The following is a 21,154-nucleotide window of genomic DNA, read 5'->3' on the forward strand; positions in this document are numbered from 1 at the left end:
AGGATCCTGAACACGGATCTATGTAAGACCTGTATACAGAACCAACTTCAATGCATGAAAGGCTTGACTGGTAAAGTAACCTGGTGTTTATAAGAAATTTATTGACTTATACAACTTTTTTTTCCTGTTACTTTTATTGTTGTGATTCTGGATATTCTTTCACACGTTTCAAGGTTTTTCATCGCTCACCAGGAACAGATCCTCCATCGTCACCTTTACAACCTGTTAGGAACACAAAAGTAGATAATGTTAGAAGTGTGGCTATGTAAAAAAAATGAACATCTGTTAAATAGTACACTGCTCAACAAAAATAAAGAGAACAATTTTAGGCTATGTGCACACGATGTGGATTTAGTGCGGAGCCGCAGCGGATTTTTCCGCGCAGAAACGCTGCAGATCCGCACTGTGATTTACAGTACAATGTAAATCAATGTGAAAAAAAAAAAGCTGTGCGAAAAAATCCGCACGGAAACGCTATGGATTTAAAAGAAGTGTATGTCACTTCTTTTGTGCGGATCTGCAGAGTTTCTGCACCCTTACATTATAGAAATCCGCAGTGGTGAAAATGCACCAATTCCACATAAAAAACTCACAAAATCCGAGGCAAATCTGCACCTGCGGTTTCTGCCAGGAGATGCGGATTTTGTGCAGAAAATTCTGCACCCCATTCCGCAACGTGTGCACATAGCTTAAAACAACAGAATCTAACTCCAAGTAAATCAAACTTCTGTGAAATCAAACTGTCCACTTAGGAAACAACACTGATTGACAATCAATTTCACATGCTGTTGTGCAAATGGAATAGACAACAGATGGAAATTATTGGCAATTATCAAGACACCCTCAATAAAGGAGTGGTTCTGCAGGTGGGGACCACAGACCACATCTCAGTACCAATGCTTTCTGGCTGATATTTTGGTCACTTTTGAATGTTGGTTGTGCTTTCACACTCGTGGTAGCATGAGACAAACTCTACAACCCACACAAGTGGCTCAGGTAGTGCAGCTCATCCAGGATGGCACATCAATGCGAGCTGTGGCAAGGTTTGCTGTGTCTGTCAGTGTAGTGTCCAGAGGCTGGAGGCGCTACCAGGAGACGTGGAGGGGGCCGTATGAGGGCAACAACCCAGCAGCAGGACCGCTACCTCAGGCTTTATGCAAGGGGGAACAGGAGGAGCCCTGCAAAATGACCTCCAGCAGGCCACAAATGGGCATGTGTCTGCAAAAACTGTTAGAAACCGACTCCATGAGGATGGTCTGAGTGCCCGACGTCCACAGATTAAGGTTGTGCTCACAGCCCAACACCGTGCAGAACACTTGGCATTTGCCACAGAACACCAAGACTGGCAAATTCGCCACTGGCGCCTTGTGCTCTTCACAGATGAAAGCAGGTTCACACTGAGCACGTGACAGACATGATAGTCTGGAGATGCCGTGGAGAGCGATCTGCCTGCAACATCCTCCAGCATGACTGGTTTGGCAGTGGGTCAGTAATGGTGTGGGGTGGCATTTCTTTGGAGGGCCGCACAGCCCTCCATGTGCTCGCCATAGGTAGCCTGACTGCCATTAGGTGCCGAGATGAGATCCTCAGACCCCTTGTGAGACCATATGCTGGTGCAGTTGGCCCTGGGTTCCTCCTAATGCAGGACAATGCTAGACCTCATGTGGCTGGAGTGTCAGTAGTTCCTGCAAGATGAAGGCATTGAAGCTATGGACTGACCGGCCCGTTCCCCAGACCTGAATCTGATTGAGCACATCTGGGACATCATGTCTCGCTCCATCCACCGTTGTCACGTTGCACCACAGACTGTCCAGGAGTTGGTGGATGCTTTAGTCCAGGTCTGGGAGGAGATCCCTCAGGAGACCATCCGCCGCCTCATCAGGAGCATGCCCAGGCGCTGTACAGTAGGGAGGTCATACAGGCACGTGGAGGCCACACACAATACTGAGCATCATTTCCTTGTCATGAGGCATTTCCACTGAAGTTGGATCAGCCTGAAATTTGATTTTCCACTTTGATTTTGAGTATCATTCAGAATCCAGACCTCCATGGGATATTCACTTTGATTTACATTGATAATTGTTATGTTTTATTGTTCTGAACACATTCCACTATGCAATGAATAAAAATTTGCAAGTGAAATATTTCATTCAGAGATCTCTAGGATGTGGGATTTTAGTGTTCCCTTTATTTTTTTGAGCAGTGTATATATTTTATGTCTGAAATCCAGACAAATTCTCAATTCTCATGGCTGTATAAGTAAATATGGAAGCTGGAGCGTTCTTACCGATTTCTGAAATATCTAAGCCAATGATATAAAATAAGTCACACCTTCAATTGATCTGGAGTCATCCACATTTTTGGCCCCGGTTTATCATGTAGTTTTCTGGCATAATATCGCTTGAAATGTAGCAAAAACTAGTATTTGTGCAAACATTATGAAATTTTGGTTGGTTGTATTTTTTTACACTAGTCGAGAGCGGTCATGGTCAAGAATATCAAACATACTCAGTATAATTTATGCCAAAAAAAAGTGTCAGACACAACAGAAGTTTACTCTTATCTATGACTGGAGTACATTTCTGGGGGCGGCGCACTGTAGCTGAAAAATGCACTAAATTCATCAAGAATGGCGATTTTCTGTCACCTGAATTTGGAGGGAACAATTTTCAGTCATATGGGCGGGGTTTTCGGGTGTTTGATTCACCCTTTCCTTACCCGCTGGCTGCATGCTGGCTGCAATATTGGATTGAAGTTCATTCTCTGTCCTCCGTAGTACATGCCTGCACAAGGCAATCTTCCTTGTCCCTGCTGAAGAAAAGCAGGCCCAAACCATGATGCTGCCACCACCATGTTTGACAGTGGGGATGGTGTGTTCAGAGTGATGAGCTGTGTTGCCTTTACGCCAAACATATAGTTTGGCACTGTTGCCAAAAAGTTCGATTTTGTTTTCATCTGACCAGAGCACCTTCTTCCACATGTTTGGTGTGTCTCCCAGGTGGCTTGTTGCAAACTTTAAACAACACTTTTTATGGATATCTTTGAGAAATGGCTTTCTTCTTGCCACTCTTCCATAAAGGCCAGATTTATGCAGTGTACGACTGATTGTTGTCCTATGGACAGACTGTCCCACCTCAGCTGTAGATCTCTGCAATTCATCCAGAGTGATCATGGGCCTCTTGGCTGCATCTCTGATCAGTCTTCTCCTTGTTTGAGATGAAAGTTTAGAGGGACGGCCGGGTCTTGGTAGATTTGCAGTGGTATGATACTCCTTCCATTTCAATATGATCGCTTGCACAGTGCTCCTTGGGATGTTTAAAGTTTTGGAAATCATTTTGTATCCAAATCCGGCTTTAAACTTCTCCACAACAGTATCACGGACCTGCCTGTTGTGTTCCTTCGTCTTCATGATGCTCTCTGTGCTTCAAATAGAACCCTGAGACTATCACAGAGCAGGTGCATTTATACGGAGACTTGATTACACACAGGTGGATTATATTTATCATCATTAGGCATTTAGGGCAGCATTGGATCATTCAGAGATCCACAATGAACTCCTGGAGTGAGTTTGTGCACTGAAAGTAAAGGGGCCGAATAATATTGCACGCCCCACTTTTCAGTTTTTGAATTTGCACAAAAATTTAAAATAACCAATAAATTTCGTTCAACTTCACAATTGTGTTCCACTTGTTGTTGATTCTTCAACAAAAATTTACATTTGGTATCTTTATGTTTGAAGCATGAAATGTGGGAAAAGGTTGAAAAGTTCCAGGGGGCCGAATACTTTTGCAAGGCTCTGTACAATATGAGCCCTCACATAGCCTCCTATAAACAATATGTGCCCAAAATAGCCCCCTTTTCCAGAAACCATTTCCCAGACGCTGAGCACAATTACTTGGAGAATGGGGAATAGAATGCGCACCACCCCCCCCCCCCCCCACACACAAACAAAAATGAAGGATTTTACAATAATGATAATTAGAAAGCAACATTGATCATCCCAACAAAAATTACTTGGATGTGCAGGATTCTGGAAAAGCTTTACCTTATCATGATCAGGATCAGGATAGTTGCAGATATTCTCTGGGAACAGCGATCTGATCAAAGCCTTCAGATTTCCAGGGTACACGTAGGTTGGGAAGGAAACACGATCAAGTCCTATTCCAGCAGCCCACTAAGAGAAGACACATGAACGATTCATCGAATATATAATATCCAGAAACGGAAAAGGGAGAAAGCTGTTGAAAGCCCTTGTAATCCGCCTCCTAAACACTCGAAACGCCCCAGTGGTCTTTAAAGCAATTCAGTCACCGAATCTCACAATACAAGCTGCATACTTCATGAAAAAATATCTCAGACCTCATGAGGCTGGTGTACTTACTGTGAGAATTCAGATCACAATGGTTGTTAATCTTATGCAAGTATTTAGGCCACATTCAGTATTTGGTCAGTGTTTTATATCAGTATTTGTAGCCAAACCCAGGAGTGGAACAATCAGAGGAAAAGTATAATAACTCATCACCACTTCTGAATTTATCACCCACTCCTGGTTTTGGCTACAAATACTGATGGAAAATACTGACCAAATACTGATAATGAGTGTGGCCTGAAACTCAATCTCTGCCCACCTATCCTGATTGATAGCTGCTCAGTGTGCCTCCTCCCTGCTGAGGTCTCACACTGCACAAGGCAAGCTGCATGTTAGTCAGACTGTAGGGGCGGAGGGGCAGCTGTAGAGACTGAATAGACTTGGACCCCTTAGCTCTCTCATACTTAGTTGGACTTGTATTTTGCTCATTTTAATAGCAGGAGTATACTGTCATTCAGATGGGAATTTTCAAAGTAAGTACACCTATATTATCAGGTCCAAGATTCCTGTTTATTAATGTATGCAGTTTATATTGTGAAGTCTGGCGTCAGATCTGCTTTAACATACTAATTTCTATACAGTTCATAATCTTTTGGTCAGTTGATGCAACTATCATCTTCTAGCCATCAAACTGCTAGAACAAAAACCACACACACAGTAATCTGCAAGCAATATACAACCAGAAGATTACCGCCTGCCATGCATATGCTGCTTGCCAGATACTTTTTTTTTTTTTTAAATGTATTTTTTTAGGTTTAGACTAAGGCCGGGATCACACTTGCAAGTACAATGCGAGAAGCTCACGCGAGTCTCTCGCCTCAATACCCGGCACTCGGGACCGGAGTGTTCAGCTGCATAGAAACAAAAGCAGCCGCATGCTCCGGGCCCGAGTGCCGGCGGCAGTGCCGGGTATTGAGGCGAGAGACTCGCGTGAGCTTCTCACATTGCACTCGCAAGTGTGACCCCGGCCTAAGAGTCATTTTGAAGACTGAAAGAAATTACACAATGAAAAGTCTTAAAGGGGTTGTCCTGCAGGTACAAATAAATTTTAACAGGAGCGAATAGCGCTAGGTAAAAAAAAAATACAAAATAAGCTGTATCCACCCTCTCCAATATCACCTCACCTCCATTCCAACGCTTAGCTGGTACTATTGCAACTCATTCCCACAGTCTGGACTGTGCACACTCCCACAGACTGGACGGTGCACACTCCCACAGTCCGGACTGTATACGCTCCCACAGTCCGGACTGTATACACTCCCACAGTCCGGACTGTATACGTCCCCACAGACTGGACTGTGCACACTCCCACAGACCGGACAGTATACACTCCCACAGACCGGACGGTGCACATTTCCACAGACTGGACTGTATACATTCCCACAGACTGGACTGTGCACACTCTCACAGACCGGACGGTATACACTCCCTCAGACCGGACGGTGCACATTCCCACAGACTGGACTGTATACATCCCCACAGACTGGACTGTGCACACTCCCACAGACCGGACGGTATACACTCCCACAGACCGGACGGTATACACTCCCACAGACCGGACGGTATACACTCCCACAGACCGGACGGTATACACTCCCACAGACCGGACGGTATACACTCCCACAGACCGGACGGTATACACTCCCACAGACCGGACGGTATACACTCCCACAGACCGGACGGTATACACTCCCACAGACCGGACGGTATACACTCCCACAGACCGGACGGTATACACTCCCACAGACCGGACGGTATACACTCCCACAGACCGGACGGTATACACTCCCACAGACCGGACGGTATACACTCCCACAGACCGGACGGTATACACTCCCACAGACCGGACGGTATACACTCCCACAGACCGGACTGTATACACTCCCACAGACCGGACGGTATACACCAACAGACCGGACGGTATACATCCCCACAGACTGGACTGTGCACACTCTCACAGACCGGACGGTATACACTCCCACAGTCCGCACTGTATACATCCCCACAGACCAGACTGTATACATCCCCACAGACTGGACTGTGCACACTCTCACAGACCGGACGGTATACACTCCCACAGACCGGACGGTATACACTCCCACAGACCGGACTGTGTATACATCCCCACAGACTGGACTGTGCACACTCTCACAGACCGGACGGTATACACTCCCACAGTCCGCACTGTATACATCCCCACAGACCGGACTGTATACATCCCCACAGACTGGACTGTGCACTCTCACAGACCGGACGGTATACACTCCCACAGACCGGACTGTGTATACATCCCCACAGACTGGACTGTGCACACTCACAGACCGGACGGTGCACAGACCAGACGGTATACACTCCCGCAGACCTGACTTTATACACTCCCACAGATCGGACTGTGCACACTCCCACAGACCGGACGTGCACTCCCACAGATTGGACGGTATACACTCCCAAAGACCGGACGGTATACACTCCCACAGACCGGACGGTATACACTCCCACAGACCGGACTGTGCACACTCCCACAGACCGGACTGTGCACACTCCCACAGACCGGACTGTGCACACTCCCACAGACCGGACTGTGCACACTCCCACAGACCGGACTGTGCACACTCCCACAGACCGGACTGTGCACACTCCCACAGACCGGACGGTATACACTCCCACAGTCCGCACTGTATACATCCCCACAGACCAGACTGTATACATCCCCACAGACTGGACTGTGCACACTCTCACAGACCGGACGGTATACACTCCCACAGACCGGACTGTGTATACATCCCCACAGACTGGACTGTGCACACTCTCACAGACCGGACGGTATACACTCCCACAGTCCGCACTGTATACATCCCCACAGACCGGACTGTATACATCCCCACAGACTGGACTGTGCACTCTCACAGACCGGACGGTATACACTCCCACAGACCGGACTGTGTATACATCCCCACAGACTGGACTGTGCACACTCACAGACCGGACGGTGCACAGACCAGATGGTATACACTCCCGCAGACCTGACTTTATACACTCCCACAGATCGGACTGTGCACACTCCCACAGACCGGACGTGCACTCCCACAGATTGGACGGTATACACTCCCAAAGACCGGACGGTATACACTCCCACAGACCGGACGGTATACACTCCCACAGACCGGACTGTGCACACTCCCACAGACCGGACTGTGCACACTCCCACAGACCGGACTGTGCACACTCCCACAGACCGGACTGTGCACACTCCCACAGACCGGACTGTGCACACTCCCACAGACCGGACGGTATACACTCCCACAGACTAGTCTGTACACACTCCCACAGTCTGGACTGTATAAATCACCTGATAGGTTCCTTTACAATCAACAGGAGGGTAGTCACAAAATTGAGTCTGACGTCATTCTCTCGTAACATACCAATTGTCTCCGCACCATTCTGTATGCCTTCCTCCTACGTAGTTTGTCATCCTTCATCTTAGCTGACACCTCCAGAATGGATTTTACCCATTGGGGCACCCTAATGATAAACAAGAAACATAACCAGCCCTTTAATGTGGACTCTTACGTGTCTATATGTACATATGATCCGAGGTCTGTGATGGACAGTGGCATTTAATAGGTTAAACAGTAGTAATAATAGCTATTATCTATATTACATAGTCTATAATTATACATTACATGTGTATTATCTATATTACATGCAGGGCTGAATTTGCCATTAGGCACCCAAGGACAAGTACCTAGGGCGGCAGGTTGCAGGGGGGCGGCACCACCATCAAGGAAGATTTGGAAAAAAAAATGTTGTTTTTTTTCCAATCTCCCGCTTTATCTTACCTCTGCCGGACTGAGGAGGAAAACCACCTTCTTTATTTTTTTTCGGGGAGGGTGCATGGTCAGAGGAGCATCGATCAGATTCCTGCCCCGATATAAGAAGATCATAGAGACGAAGGACCGGTGATGACGTCATGCCCATGTGACTTATAGGCGGAGCCATGCTTCACATTACAAGCGATTGTGTTTTCTGGGGCAGGAAGAGGCACTGGTGACAGGTAATTAGGGAATAGGGGTACATCATGGGATCGCAGGCTGTGTGTGTGGGGGGTACATATAGTGATGCAGGATATATGTGGGGGTGCGGGGTACATGCTAGATGGGTGTGCAAGCTACACACCTCCCAACTTTTGAACAATAGAAAGATGGGACAGATTATGCACAAAAAGCAGCAGAAAAAAAGCAGCATTTACGCTACACGTGAACATGGTCTAAATTTCCAAGCAAAGTGGATGTGATTCCATGAAATCTCCCCCTCTGTGGTTTGAAGACGCTGTGGTTTTGGTGCATTTTTTCTCTGTAGGCTTCTTCTGAAAAAAATGCATGGAAAAAAAAAAACTTGCATTTTTAAATGCAAAACCGCAGCTGGAGACAAGCGCATTAACCCCTTCATGACCGTGGGATTTTTCGTTTTTCCGTTTTCGTTTTTCACTCCCCTCCTTCCCAGAGCCATAACTTTTTTATTTTTCCGTCAATTTGGCCATGTGAGGGCTTATTTTTTGCGGGACGAGTTGTACTTTTGAATGACACCATTGGTTTTACCATGGCGTGTACTAGAAAACGGGAAAAAAATTCCAAGTGCGGTGAAATTGAAAAAAAAAAGTGCAATCCCACACTTGTTTTTTGTTTGTTTTTTTTGCTAGGTTCACTAAATGATAAAATTTACCTGCCATTATGATTCTCCAGGTCAGTATGAGTTCATAGACACCAAACATGTCTAGGTTATTTTTCACCTAAGTGGTGAAAAAAAATTCCAAACTTTGCAAAAAAATAAATAAATAAAATTGCGCCATTTTCCGATACCCGTAGCGTCTCCATTTTTCGTGATCTGGGGTTGGGTGAGGGCTTATTTTTTGCGTGCCGAGCTGGCGTTTTTAATAATAGCATTTCGGTGCAGATACGTTCTTTTGATCGCCCATTATTGCATTTTAATGCAATGTCGCGGTGACCAAAAAAACGTAATTCTGGCGTTTCAATTTTTTTTCTCGTTACGCCGTTTTGCGATCAGGTTAATGCTTTTTTTTATTGATAGATCGGGCGATTCTGAACGCGGCGATACCAAATATGTGTAGATTTGATATTTTTTTTATTGATTTATTTTGATTGGGGCGAAAGGGGGGTGATTTAAACTTTTATATTTTTTTTATTTTTTTCACATTTTTTTTTAACTTTTTTTTTTTAACTTTTGCCATGCTTCTATAGCCTCCATGGGAGGCTAGAAGCAGGCACAGCCCGATCGGCTCTGCTACATAACAGCGATCATCAGATCGCTGCTATATAGCAGAATTGCAGGTGTGCTGTGAGCGCCGACCACAGGGGGGCGCTCACAGCCACCGGCGATCAGTAACCATAGAGGTCTCAAGGACCTCTATGGTTACAATATACAAGCATCGCCGACCCCCGATCATGTGACGGGGGTCGGCGATGCGCTCATTTCCGGCCGCCCGGCCGGATGCGGTAGTTAAATGCTGCTGTCTGCGTTTGACAGCGGCATTTAACTAGTTAATAGCGGCGGGTGATCGCGATTTCACCCGCCGCTATTGCGCGCACATGTCAGCTGTAAAAAACAGCTGACATGTCGCGACTTTGATGTGCGCTCACCGCCGGAGCGCACATCAAAGCAGGGGACCCGACATCGGACGGTATAGTACGTCCGATGTCGGGAAGGGGTTAAAGAAGTTGTCCACTACTATAACTTTTTTTTTTTTTTTTTTTCATAAATCTTGCTATTATGTGCCACTGAAAACATCTACTGTGTTTATTTTAGCAATATTACCTTTTATCATGCTGTAGCAGCACATCTTCAGTGCTGGATCCAGCTCTCATGGGGTTAATCGACAACTTCCTTTCCCCTGACTTATTGTGCTCTAATACTACAAGTTCCATGATGCATTGCACTGCCACTAAGCCCGAACCTACCACACCCACTCCAAAACACACCCAACCCCTCCCTCCTCTCCCTCCTCTAGCTTCAAAAAGATTTGTGATGTCATTTCTGTCCGACCTCCTCTTTTACATTTGTCCAACCCACACTCCATTACACACAGATAGATAGATAGATAGATAGATAGATAGATAGATAGATAGATAAATGTCTATTTCCATAGATATGTCCATATCCATGTTTCTAAACCCCTTCACCCCTGGAGCTTTTTTGTTTTCGTTTATCGCTCCCCTTCTTTCCAGAGCCATAATTTTTCCATCAATATGGCCATGTGAGGGCTTATTTTTTGCGGGACAAGTTCTACTTTTGAACGACATCATTGGTTTTACCATGTCGTGTAACAGAAAATGTGAAAAAAAATCAAAGTGCAATGAAATTGCAAATAAAGTGCTAACCCACACTTGTTTTTTTGCTTGGCTTTTTTGCTAGGTTCACTAAATGCTAAGGCTGTGTGCGCACGTTGCAGATTTGATTGCAGATCCGCAGGGTTTTTTGCCGCACAGAATTGCATCAAATCCGCAGTGTAGTGCACAACCAATGTAAGTCTATGGGAGCCGCAGACTTGTTGTGCACATGCTGCGGATAAAGCCGCACCGAAACGCAGCTTTTTTTTCCCGCAGCATGTCACTTCTTTTGTGCGGAACTGCAGCGTTTCTGCACCCATAGACTTTCATTGAGTCGGGCACATCCGCAGCAAAACCGCAGATGTAAAAAAGATGTGCAGTTTAGATGCGGATGTGGGTCTGAGAAACGCTGCAGTTCGGGAGGAGGGAAGTGTGTGGGCGGTGACTGTGTGCGTATATGTGTGTGCTGGGTCTGCGGGCTGTTCGGATGTGTGCGGGACTGTTCGGGTGTGTGCGGGGCTCTGCGAGTGTGTGCGGGACTGTTTGTGTGTGTGCGGGGCTGTGCGGGACTGTTTGTGTGTGTGCGGGGCTGTGCGGGGGGTCTTTTGGGGTGTGTGTGCAGGCATCATCCGATGGGACTACAAGTACGCAGCATCCAATCTGCAGCTAATTCGGAAGTAATCTGGACAGTGGACACACCCTACGCTATCCATACATCTATCAATAGATATATCTATCCAGATATATCTATAGATAGATATAGGAATAGATAGATGTATGCATCTATAGATCTATCTATATGTAGATCTGTCTATCCATTTTATCTATCATCTATATGTCTATCTGTGTGTGTGTAATGGAGTGTGGGTTGGACAAATGTAAAAGAGGATGTTGGACAATAATGACATCACAAATCTTTTTTTTTTGTTCAATAATACATCTTTATTTAGCTTTCAAAACCGCACCAAAATGCATAAAAACCACGCAAAAACCGCACCAAAAGCGAATTAAAAAATGCATCAAAACCCCGCAAAAAACTGCATAAAAAACGCATCAAAACTGCACCAAAAACTGCATCAAAACCGCACCAAAATTGCATCAACACTGCACCAAAACCGCATCAAAACTGCACCAAAAACGGCATCAAAACCACACCAAAAACTGCATCAAAACCGCACCAAAACCGCACCAAGAACTGCATCAAAACTGCATCAAAACCGCACCAAAACTGCACCAGGTTTTGATGCAGTTTTTGGTGCAGTTTTGATGCTGTTTTTGGTGCGGTTTTTGCGTGGTTTTGATGCAGTTTTTGGAAATAAATAAATAAACGGAAAATGTGCATGATTTGAATGGAAACATGCATGAAAAAACGGATTCGGAGGCCGGATTCATCATTTCACATCTCAGTTTCATACGTTTTTTGCCGGATCCGTCGCTGTGCGTTTTTTTGCCAGACAGAAAAAATGTTCCTCTGTATGTGTGTTCCGTCCGGCGGAAACAGCTTTTTTGATGGATCGGGCAAAAAACGGATGAAACGTGTGGCCATCAGGCGCAATCCGGCGCTAATACAACTCTATGAGAAAAAAACGGATCCGGCGAAAAAAAAATGGATCCGTTTTTTACAAAACTCGCCGGATTGTGCCTGACAGCAAAAACCTGATGTTTGAAAGCAGCCAGATATATGGATAGATACAGTGCCTACAAGTAGTATTCAACCCCCTGCAGATTTAGCAGGTTTACACATTTGGAATTAACTTGGCATTGTGACATTTGGACTGTAGATCAGCCTGGAAGTGTGAAATGCACTGCAGCAAAAAACAATGTTATTTCTTTGTTTATTTTTTTTTAAATTGGGAAAAGTCTTTTCAGAGGGTCATTTATTATTCAACCCCTCAACCCACCAGAATTCTGTTTGGTTCCCCTAAAGTATTAAGAAGTAGTTCAGGCACAAAGAACAGTGAGCTTCACATGTTTGGATTAATTATCTCTCTTTCCAGCCTTTTCTGACTATTTAAGACCCTCCCCAAACTTGTGAACAGCACTCAAACATGGTCAACATGGGAAAGACAAAGGAGCATTCCAAGGCCATCAGAGACAAGATCGTGGAGGGTCACAAGGCTGGCAAGGGGTACAAAACCCTTTCCAATGAGTTGGGCCTACCTGTCTCCACTGTTGGGAGCATCATCCGGAAGTGGAAGGCTTATGGAACTACTGTTAGCCTTCCACGGCCTGGACAGCCTTTGAAAGTTTCCTCCCATGCCGAGGCCAGGCTTGTCCGAAGAGTCAAGGCTAACCCAAGGACAACAAGGAAGGAGCTCCGGGAAGATCTCATGGCAGTGGGGACATTGGTTTCAGTCAATACCATAAGTAACGTACTCCACCGCAATGGTCTCTGTTCCAGACGAGCCCGTAAGGTACCTTTACTTTCAAAGCGTCATGTCAAGGCTCGTCTACAGTTTGCTCATGATCACTTGGAGGACTCTGAGACTGACTGGTTCAAGGTTCTCTGGTCTGATGAGACCAAGATCGAGATCTTTGGTGCCAGCCACACACGTGATGTTTGGAGACTGGATGGCACTGCATACGACCCCAAGAATACCATCCCTACAGTCAAGCATGGTGGTGGCAGCATCATGCTGTGGGGCTGTTTCTCAGCCAAGGGTCCTGGCCATCTGGTCCACATCCATGGGAAGATGGATTGCACGGCCTACCTGGAGATTTTGGCCAAGAACCTCCGCTCCTCCATCAAGGATCTTAAGATGGGTCGTCATTTCATCTTCCAACAAGACAACGACCCAAAGCACACAGCCAAGAAAACCAAGGCCTGGTTCAAGAGGCAAAAAATCAAGGTGTTGCAGTGGCCTAGTCAGTCTCCTGACCTTAACACAATTGAAAACTTGTGGAAGGAGCTCAAGATTAAAGTCCACATGAGACACCCAAAGAACCTAGATAACTTGGAGAAGATCTGCATGGAGGAGTGGGCCAAGATAACTCCAGAGACCTGTGCCGGCCTGATCAGGTCTTATAAAAGACGATTATTAGCTGTAATTGCAAACAAAGGTTAGTCCACAAAATATTAAACCTAGGGGTTGAAGAATAATTGACCCACACTTTTATGTTTAAAATTTATAAAAATTTAACTGAGCAACAAAACTTTTTGGTTTGTAAGATTTATGCATCTGTTAATAAATCCTGCTCTTGTTTGAAGTTTGAAGGCTCTAACTTATTTGCATCTTATTAAACCTGCTAAATCTGCAGGGGGTTGAATACTACTTTTAGGCACTGTACATCTATGTATCTATAGATATAGCTATCTATAAATATATCTATAGATAGATATAGCCATAGATATATAATAGAAAGGTCGATGCTTCTAAGGCTACTTTCACACTTGCGTTTTTAGCAATCCGTCGCAATCCGTCTTTTTGGGAAAAAAACGGATCCTGCAAATGTGCTCGCAGGATGCGTTTTTTACCCATAGACTTGTATTAGCGACGGATCGCGATGGATGGCCACACGTCGCATCCCTCGTGCAATGGATCCGTCGTGTTTTGGTGGACCATTGGCACGAAAAAACGTTCAAGTGAACGTTTTTTGTCCGTTGCGTCCGCCATTTTCTACCGTGCATGTGCGGCCGAAACTCCGCCCCCACCTCCCCGGACTTGAAAAACTACATCCGCTGCCCACGTCGTGCACAAATTTCACAACATGCGTCAGTACGTCGGCCCGACGCATAGCGACGGACCCGTACCGATGCAAGGGTGAAAAATGCCTTAATGAGCGTTTAATTTAATTAAAAAAACGGAAAAAAATGGCGTGGGCTCCCGCGCAATTTTCTGCACCAGAGGGGGAAAGCCGACGGCCAGGGGCCAATATTTGTAGCCTGCTATGAATATCAGCCCACAGCTGTCTGCGTAGCCTTTACTGGCTATTAAAATAGGGGGACCCCCCCAAAAAAATGACGTGGGGTCCCCCTATATTTTATAGCCAGAAAGGCTACGCAGACAGCTGCGGGCTGATATTCATAGCCTAGAGAGGGGCCAAGGATATTGCCCCCCCCCCTGGCTACAAATACCAGTCCGCAGCCGCCCTAGAGATGGCGCATCTGCGCCAATTCCGGCACTTAGCCCCTCTCTTCCCACTCCCGTGTAGCGGTGGGATATGGTGTAATAAGGGGTTAATGTCACCTTGCTATTGTAAGGTCACATTAAGCCGGGTTAATAACGGAGAGGCATCAATAAGACGTCTATCCGTTATTAATCCAATAGTAATAAAGGGTTAATAGAACACAAACACATTAGGAAAAAAGTATTTTAATACTCTTCATTTCACCATACTTACCATACTTCAGCGCCTGCAAAAAACGTGAAATAATAAACCGTATACTACCTGTCCGCCGTAGTCCAATTAATAACGAGTGTCCCACGACGATCTCCCCTATAGAACAGTGACATCGGGTGATGTATGTATGTACTGTATGTATACTGTATGTGGCATGTTGCATGTCACATGTTGCATGTCGTCGCATGGTATTGCTTGTCGCATGCTGCATGTCGCCGCATGTCATTGCATGCTGTATGTCATCGCATGTTGCATGGCATATGGTGCATGTCGTCACATGTGCATGTCGTCGCATGGTGCATGTTGCATGTCGTCACATGGTGCATGGTGCATGTCGCATGGTGCATGTCGCATGTCGTCGCATGTTGTCGCATGGTGCATGTCGTCGCATGTTGCATGGCATATGGTGCATGTCGTCACATGTGCATGTCGTCGCATGGTGCACGTTGCATGTCGTCACATGGTGCATGGTGCATGTCGCATGGTGCATGTCGTCGCATGTTGTCGCATGGTGCATGTCGTCGCATGTTGCATGGCATATGGTGCATGTCGTCACATGTGCATGTCGTCGCATGGTGCATGTTGCATGTCGTCACATGGTGCATGGTGCATGTCGCATGGTGCATGTCGTCGCATGTTGTCGCATGGTGCATGTCGTCGCATGTTGCATGTCGCCGCATGTCGTCGCATGGTGCATGTCGCATGGTGCATGTCGCATGTCGTCGCATGTTGTCGCATGGTGCATGTCGTCGCATGGTGCATGTCGCATGGTGCATGTCGTCGCATGTTGCATGTCATATGTTGAATGTCGCATGTTGTCGCATGGTGCATGTCGCATGTTGCCACATGTCGCATGTCATTGCATGTCGTATGTTGCATGTTGTCGTATTATGTCACATGGTGTGTGTTGTATGTATGTACTGTATATGTGTATGTGTTTTTTTTTGTTTTTTTTACATTCAACACATTAGCCGGATGATGGGACTACTACTGTCCCATCATTGGCTAATGTGTCACTTACTGTCACTGTAGCAGGCAGAGCCCGGTGGGACTTGTAGTCCCATCAGACGAAGCCTGCACACAGACACCCCCGCCGCCACCACCACCGCACCGCCCCGCAGCAGACCCCAGCACGGCCAGCAGACCCACTGCAGACCCCAGCACTGCCCGCACATCCCGGCGCCGGCACGCAGACCCCCGCACATACCGGCGCCGGCCCGCACATACCGGCGCCGGCACGCAGACCCCTGACGCCCGCACATCCCTGCCTAGCCCCGCCCGCCCCCAGCACAGCCCTGCAGCCCCGCCCACAGCCCAGTCACTCTTGAGTGACTGCTGTCTGTGGAGGCTGGTCACGCCTGCTCATGACGTCACGTCAATTTCCAGAGTCTGGAAATTGACGTGACGTCGGCGGAAATAAGCGGTGGCTGCAGCCTGGGGGTCACGTGACCCGGACTCAGCCGCCAGCATAGCGCCGCTTACAGGCGAAAACGGCAACAGAAGGTATTTATAAAATTCATTAGGGGCCCTGGGGGGATACATTGGGGTTTTAATTGAAAGTAGTGGACAACCCCTTTAAGCTGTTTGATGAGATTTTGATGTTCCAGATTTTGTGCACAAAATCCTCATTGCAGGACCTTATGGCAGTCAGACGGCCATGTAACATGGACGACGATCACATTGCAGTGCTCGGACTGGCCGGCGGCTCTCCTGACCTGAGTGTATGTCTATACAGCTGTCACGCTCGGGTGAGGAGAGCCGCCGGCCAGTCCGAGCATTGCGATGTGATCGTCGTCCGTGTTACACGGCCGTCTGACTGGGCCTCAGGATAATTCACCTCAGGGTGCTGTCTGATTTGTATTTTTCCATCGGGGACAGCACTTCGTCCCATAGAGCAGAATGGATGTATTCCCACATCGTTATGGATCTGGTAATGAGATCCTGTGACTCAGCGCAGATCTTAATCTGATCCCATCAGTGGATCAGACTCGGTCATTCAGGTATATGGGGATCCGTGAGACCCATCCACACAGAAGCCAATAGGGACATCTAGGACGGCAGTGAGGAGACATTGGGCTGTTTCTCTTGGCTTTTATCACTCACAATGGATGTGTGAACGGAGCCTTAGGGCCCATGCAGACGAGCGTTTACGTTGTCCGTGTGCCGTCTGATTATTGATCGGATCGCACACGGACAGCGCACTGATCAATGTTATGTAATATGGCTGTTTAGATGGATGATTTTTTTTTCCGGTGTGACTGTCCATGAGAACAATAATGGCAGCATACACTACTGTCTACAGGGTCTCAGATGACACTCACACATTGAAGTCTGATCCAACACTGAATATCCAAGCGTCATCCAATTATTACAGATCGATCTATTATAAACCCAGGAATCTGTGATTATGTACATGTTGTATAAAACGGATCTCACACGGACATAGAGAACGCACATAGGGATGGCGCATTGATTAAAATCTGATGAAAATGAAAAAAAAATTGTTCAGGTTTTCTGGATGAAACGCAGGTGATTTCTCATACACTCGTCTGCAGGCGCCTTACACTGTCAGCCGAACCCGGTGATACCGGCGAGTTTGGCCGACATTAGTCTGGTGTGTATGGGGGTCTTTAAAGGGAACCTGTCAACTGTTTTGGCAGCTGTAAGATACGGCCACCGCCTTTCAGGGCTTATCTACGGAATTCTATAACGCTGTAGATAAGCCCCCGATCCAACCTGCAAATGAAGAAAAATAAGTTATATTATTGTCACCCGGGGGGGCGGTCCGGTCCGATGAGTGTTGCAGGTCTGGTTCCGGCGCCTCCCATCTTCTTGCGATGTCGCCCTCCTGCTTCTGCATTGCTCCCTGACACCGGCACTCCTGCGCAGGCGTACTTATCTGCCCTGTTGAGGACAGAGGAAATACTGCAGTGCGCTGGGAAAGGTCAGAGAGGCCCGGCGCCTGCGCACTGGAGTAATTTGCTCTGCCCTTAACAGGGCAAATCAGTACGCCTGCGCAGGAGCAATGAAGAAACAGGAGGGCGGCATCTCAAGAAGACGGGAGGCGCCAGACCTGTGACACCCATCGGACCGGACCGCATTATAGAACGCTGTAGATAAGCCCTAATAGGCAGTGGCTGCATCTTATAGCTGCCAAAACTGCTGACAGGTTCCTTTTAACTACTATCTAAAGATATGGGCACTAGTGATGAGCGAATATACCCGTTACTCGAGATTTCTCGAGCATGCTCGGGGGTTCTCTGAGTATTTTTTAGTGCTCGGAGATTTTGTTTTCTTCGCCGCAGCTGAATTATTTACAGCTATTAGCCAGGCTAAGTACATGTGGGGATTCCCTAGCAACCAGGCAACCCCCACATGTACTTATGCTGGCTATCAGATGTAAATCATTCAGCTGCGGCGAAGAAAACGAAATCTCCGAGCACTAAAAAATACTCGGAGGACCCCCGAGCATGCTCAGGAAATCTCGAGTAACAAGTATAATCGCTCATCACTAATGGACACTTTTAGTCTGACTTATCAGTAGGGGACGTCATGACTTACAGTGCCTAGGACAGCGTGAACACCAAATACATGGTATATAATTATACATTACATGTGTTTTATCTATATTACATGGTATATAATTATACATTGCATGCAGATTTCATATATTAGATGGTATATAATTATATATTACATGTGTATTATCTATATTACATGGTATATAATTATACATTACATGTGTATTATCTATATTACATGGTATATAATTATACATTACATGTGTATTATCTATATTACATGGTATATAATTATACATTACATGTGTATTATCTATATTACATGGTATATAATTATACATTACATGTGTATTATCTATATTACATGGTATATAATTATACATTACATGTGTTTTATCTATATTACATGGTATATAATTATACATTACATGTGTATTATCTATATTACATGGTATATAATTATACATTACATGTGTATTATCTATATTACATGGTATATAATTATACAGTACATGTGTTTTATCTATATTACATGGTATATAATTATACGTTGCATGTAGATTTCATATATTAGATGGTATATAATTATACATTACATGTGTATTATCTAGATTACATGGTATATAATTATACATTGTGTATTATCTATATTACATGGTATATAATTATACATTGCATGTGTATTATCTATATTACATGGTATATAATTATACATTGCATATGTATTATCAATATTACATGGTATATAATTATACACTGTCTGTGTATTATCTATATTACATGGTATATAATTATACATTGCATGCTGATTTCCTATATTACATGGTATATAATTATACATTGCATGTGTATTATCTATATTACATGGTACGGTATATAATTATACATTACATGTGTATTATCTATATTACATGGTATATAATTATACATTGTGTATTATCTATATTACATGGTATATAATTATACATTACATGTGTATTATCTATATTACATGGTATATAATTATACATTGTGTATTATCTATATTACATGGTATATAATTATACATTGCATGCTGATTTCCTATAATACATGGTATATAATTATACATTACATGTGTATTATCTATATTACATGGTATATAATTATACATTACATGTGTATTATCTATATTACATGGTATATAATTATACATTACATGTGTATTATCTATATTACATGGTATATAATTATACATTGTGTATTATCTATATTACATGGTATATAATTATACATTACATGTGTATTATCTATATTACATGGTATATAATTATACATTGTGTATTATCTATATTACATGGTATATAATTATACATTGCATGCTGATTTCCTATAATACATGGTATATAATTATACATTACATGTGTATTATCTATATTACATGGTATATAATTATACATTACATGTGTATTATCTATATTACATGGTATATAATTATACATTACATGTGTATTATCTATATTACATGGTATATAATTATACATTACATGTGTATTATCTATATTACATGGTATATAATTATACATTACATGTGTTTTATCTATATTACATGGTATATAATTATACATTACATGTGTATTATCTATATTACATGGTATATAATTATACATTACATGTGTATTATCTATATTACATGGTATATAATTATACAGTACATGTGTTTTATCTATATTACATGGTATATAATTATACGTTGCATGTAGATTTCATATATTAGATGGTATATAATTATACATTACATGTGTATTATCTAGATTACATGGTATATAATTATACATTGTGTATTATCTATATTACATGGTATATAATTATACATTGCATGTGTATTATCTATATTACATGGTATATAATTATACATTGCATATGTATTATCAATATTACATGGTATATAATTATACACTGTCTGTGTATTATCTATATTACATGGTATATAATTATACATTGCATGCTGATTTCCTATATTACATGGTATATAATTATACATTGCATGTGTATTATCTATATTACATGGTACGGTATATAATTATACATTACATGTGTATTATCTATATTACATGGTATATAATTATACATTGTGTATTATCTATATTACATGGTATATAATTATACATTACATGTGTATTATCTATATTACATGGTATATAATTATACATTGTGTATTATCTATATTACATGGTATATAATTATACATTGCATGCTGATTTCCTATAATACATGGTATATAATTATACATTACATGTGTATTATCTATATTACATGGTATATAATTATACATTACATGTGTATTATCTATATTACATGGTATATAATTATACATTACATGTGTATTATCTATATTACATGGTATATAATTATACATTGTGTATTATCTATATTACATGGTATATAATTATACATTGTGTATTATCTATATTACATGGTATATAATTATACATCGCATGCACATTTCCTATAATACATGGTATATAATTATACATTACATGTGTATTATCTATATTACATCTATATATATAATTGTCTAAGGGGTACTTCCGTCTTTCTGTCCTCAACTTCCGTAACGG

General features: G+C 43.7%; 1 protein-coding gene across 2 annotated transcripts in view; it reads right to left on the minus strand.

Annotated features, from left to right (window-relative positions):
* LOC143809250 (uncharacterized) overlaps positions 1–21,154 on the minus strand; it is a 121,705-nt gene continuing 100,551 nt past the window's right edge. For both annotated transcript variants that reach the window (XM_077292366.1, XM_077292365.1), the window contains 3 exons: positions 7,792–7,891; positions 4,046–4,174; positions 1–222 (listed from right to left, as the gene is read on the minus strand). In XM_077292366.1, the coding sequence (XP_077148481.1) occupies positions 169–222; positions 4,046–4,174; positions 7,792–7,891 (283 nt within the window). In that variant the 3' untranslated portion in view covers positions 1–168. The remainder of the gene's footprint in view (positions 223–4,045; positions 4,175–7,791; positions 7,892–21,154) is intronic.

Source organism: Ranitomeya variabilis, chromosome 2 (genome assembly GCF_051348905.1).
Source record: "Ranitomeya variabilis isolate aRanVar5 chromosome 2, aRanVar5.hap1, whole genome shotgun sequence".
NCBI classification, from domain to species: Eukaryota; Metazoa; Chordata; class Amphibia; order Anura; family Dendrobatidae; genus Ranitomeya; species Ranitomeya variabilis.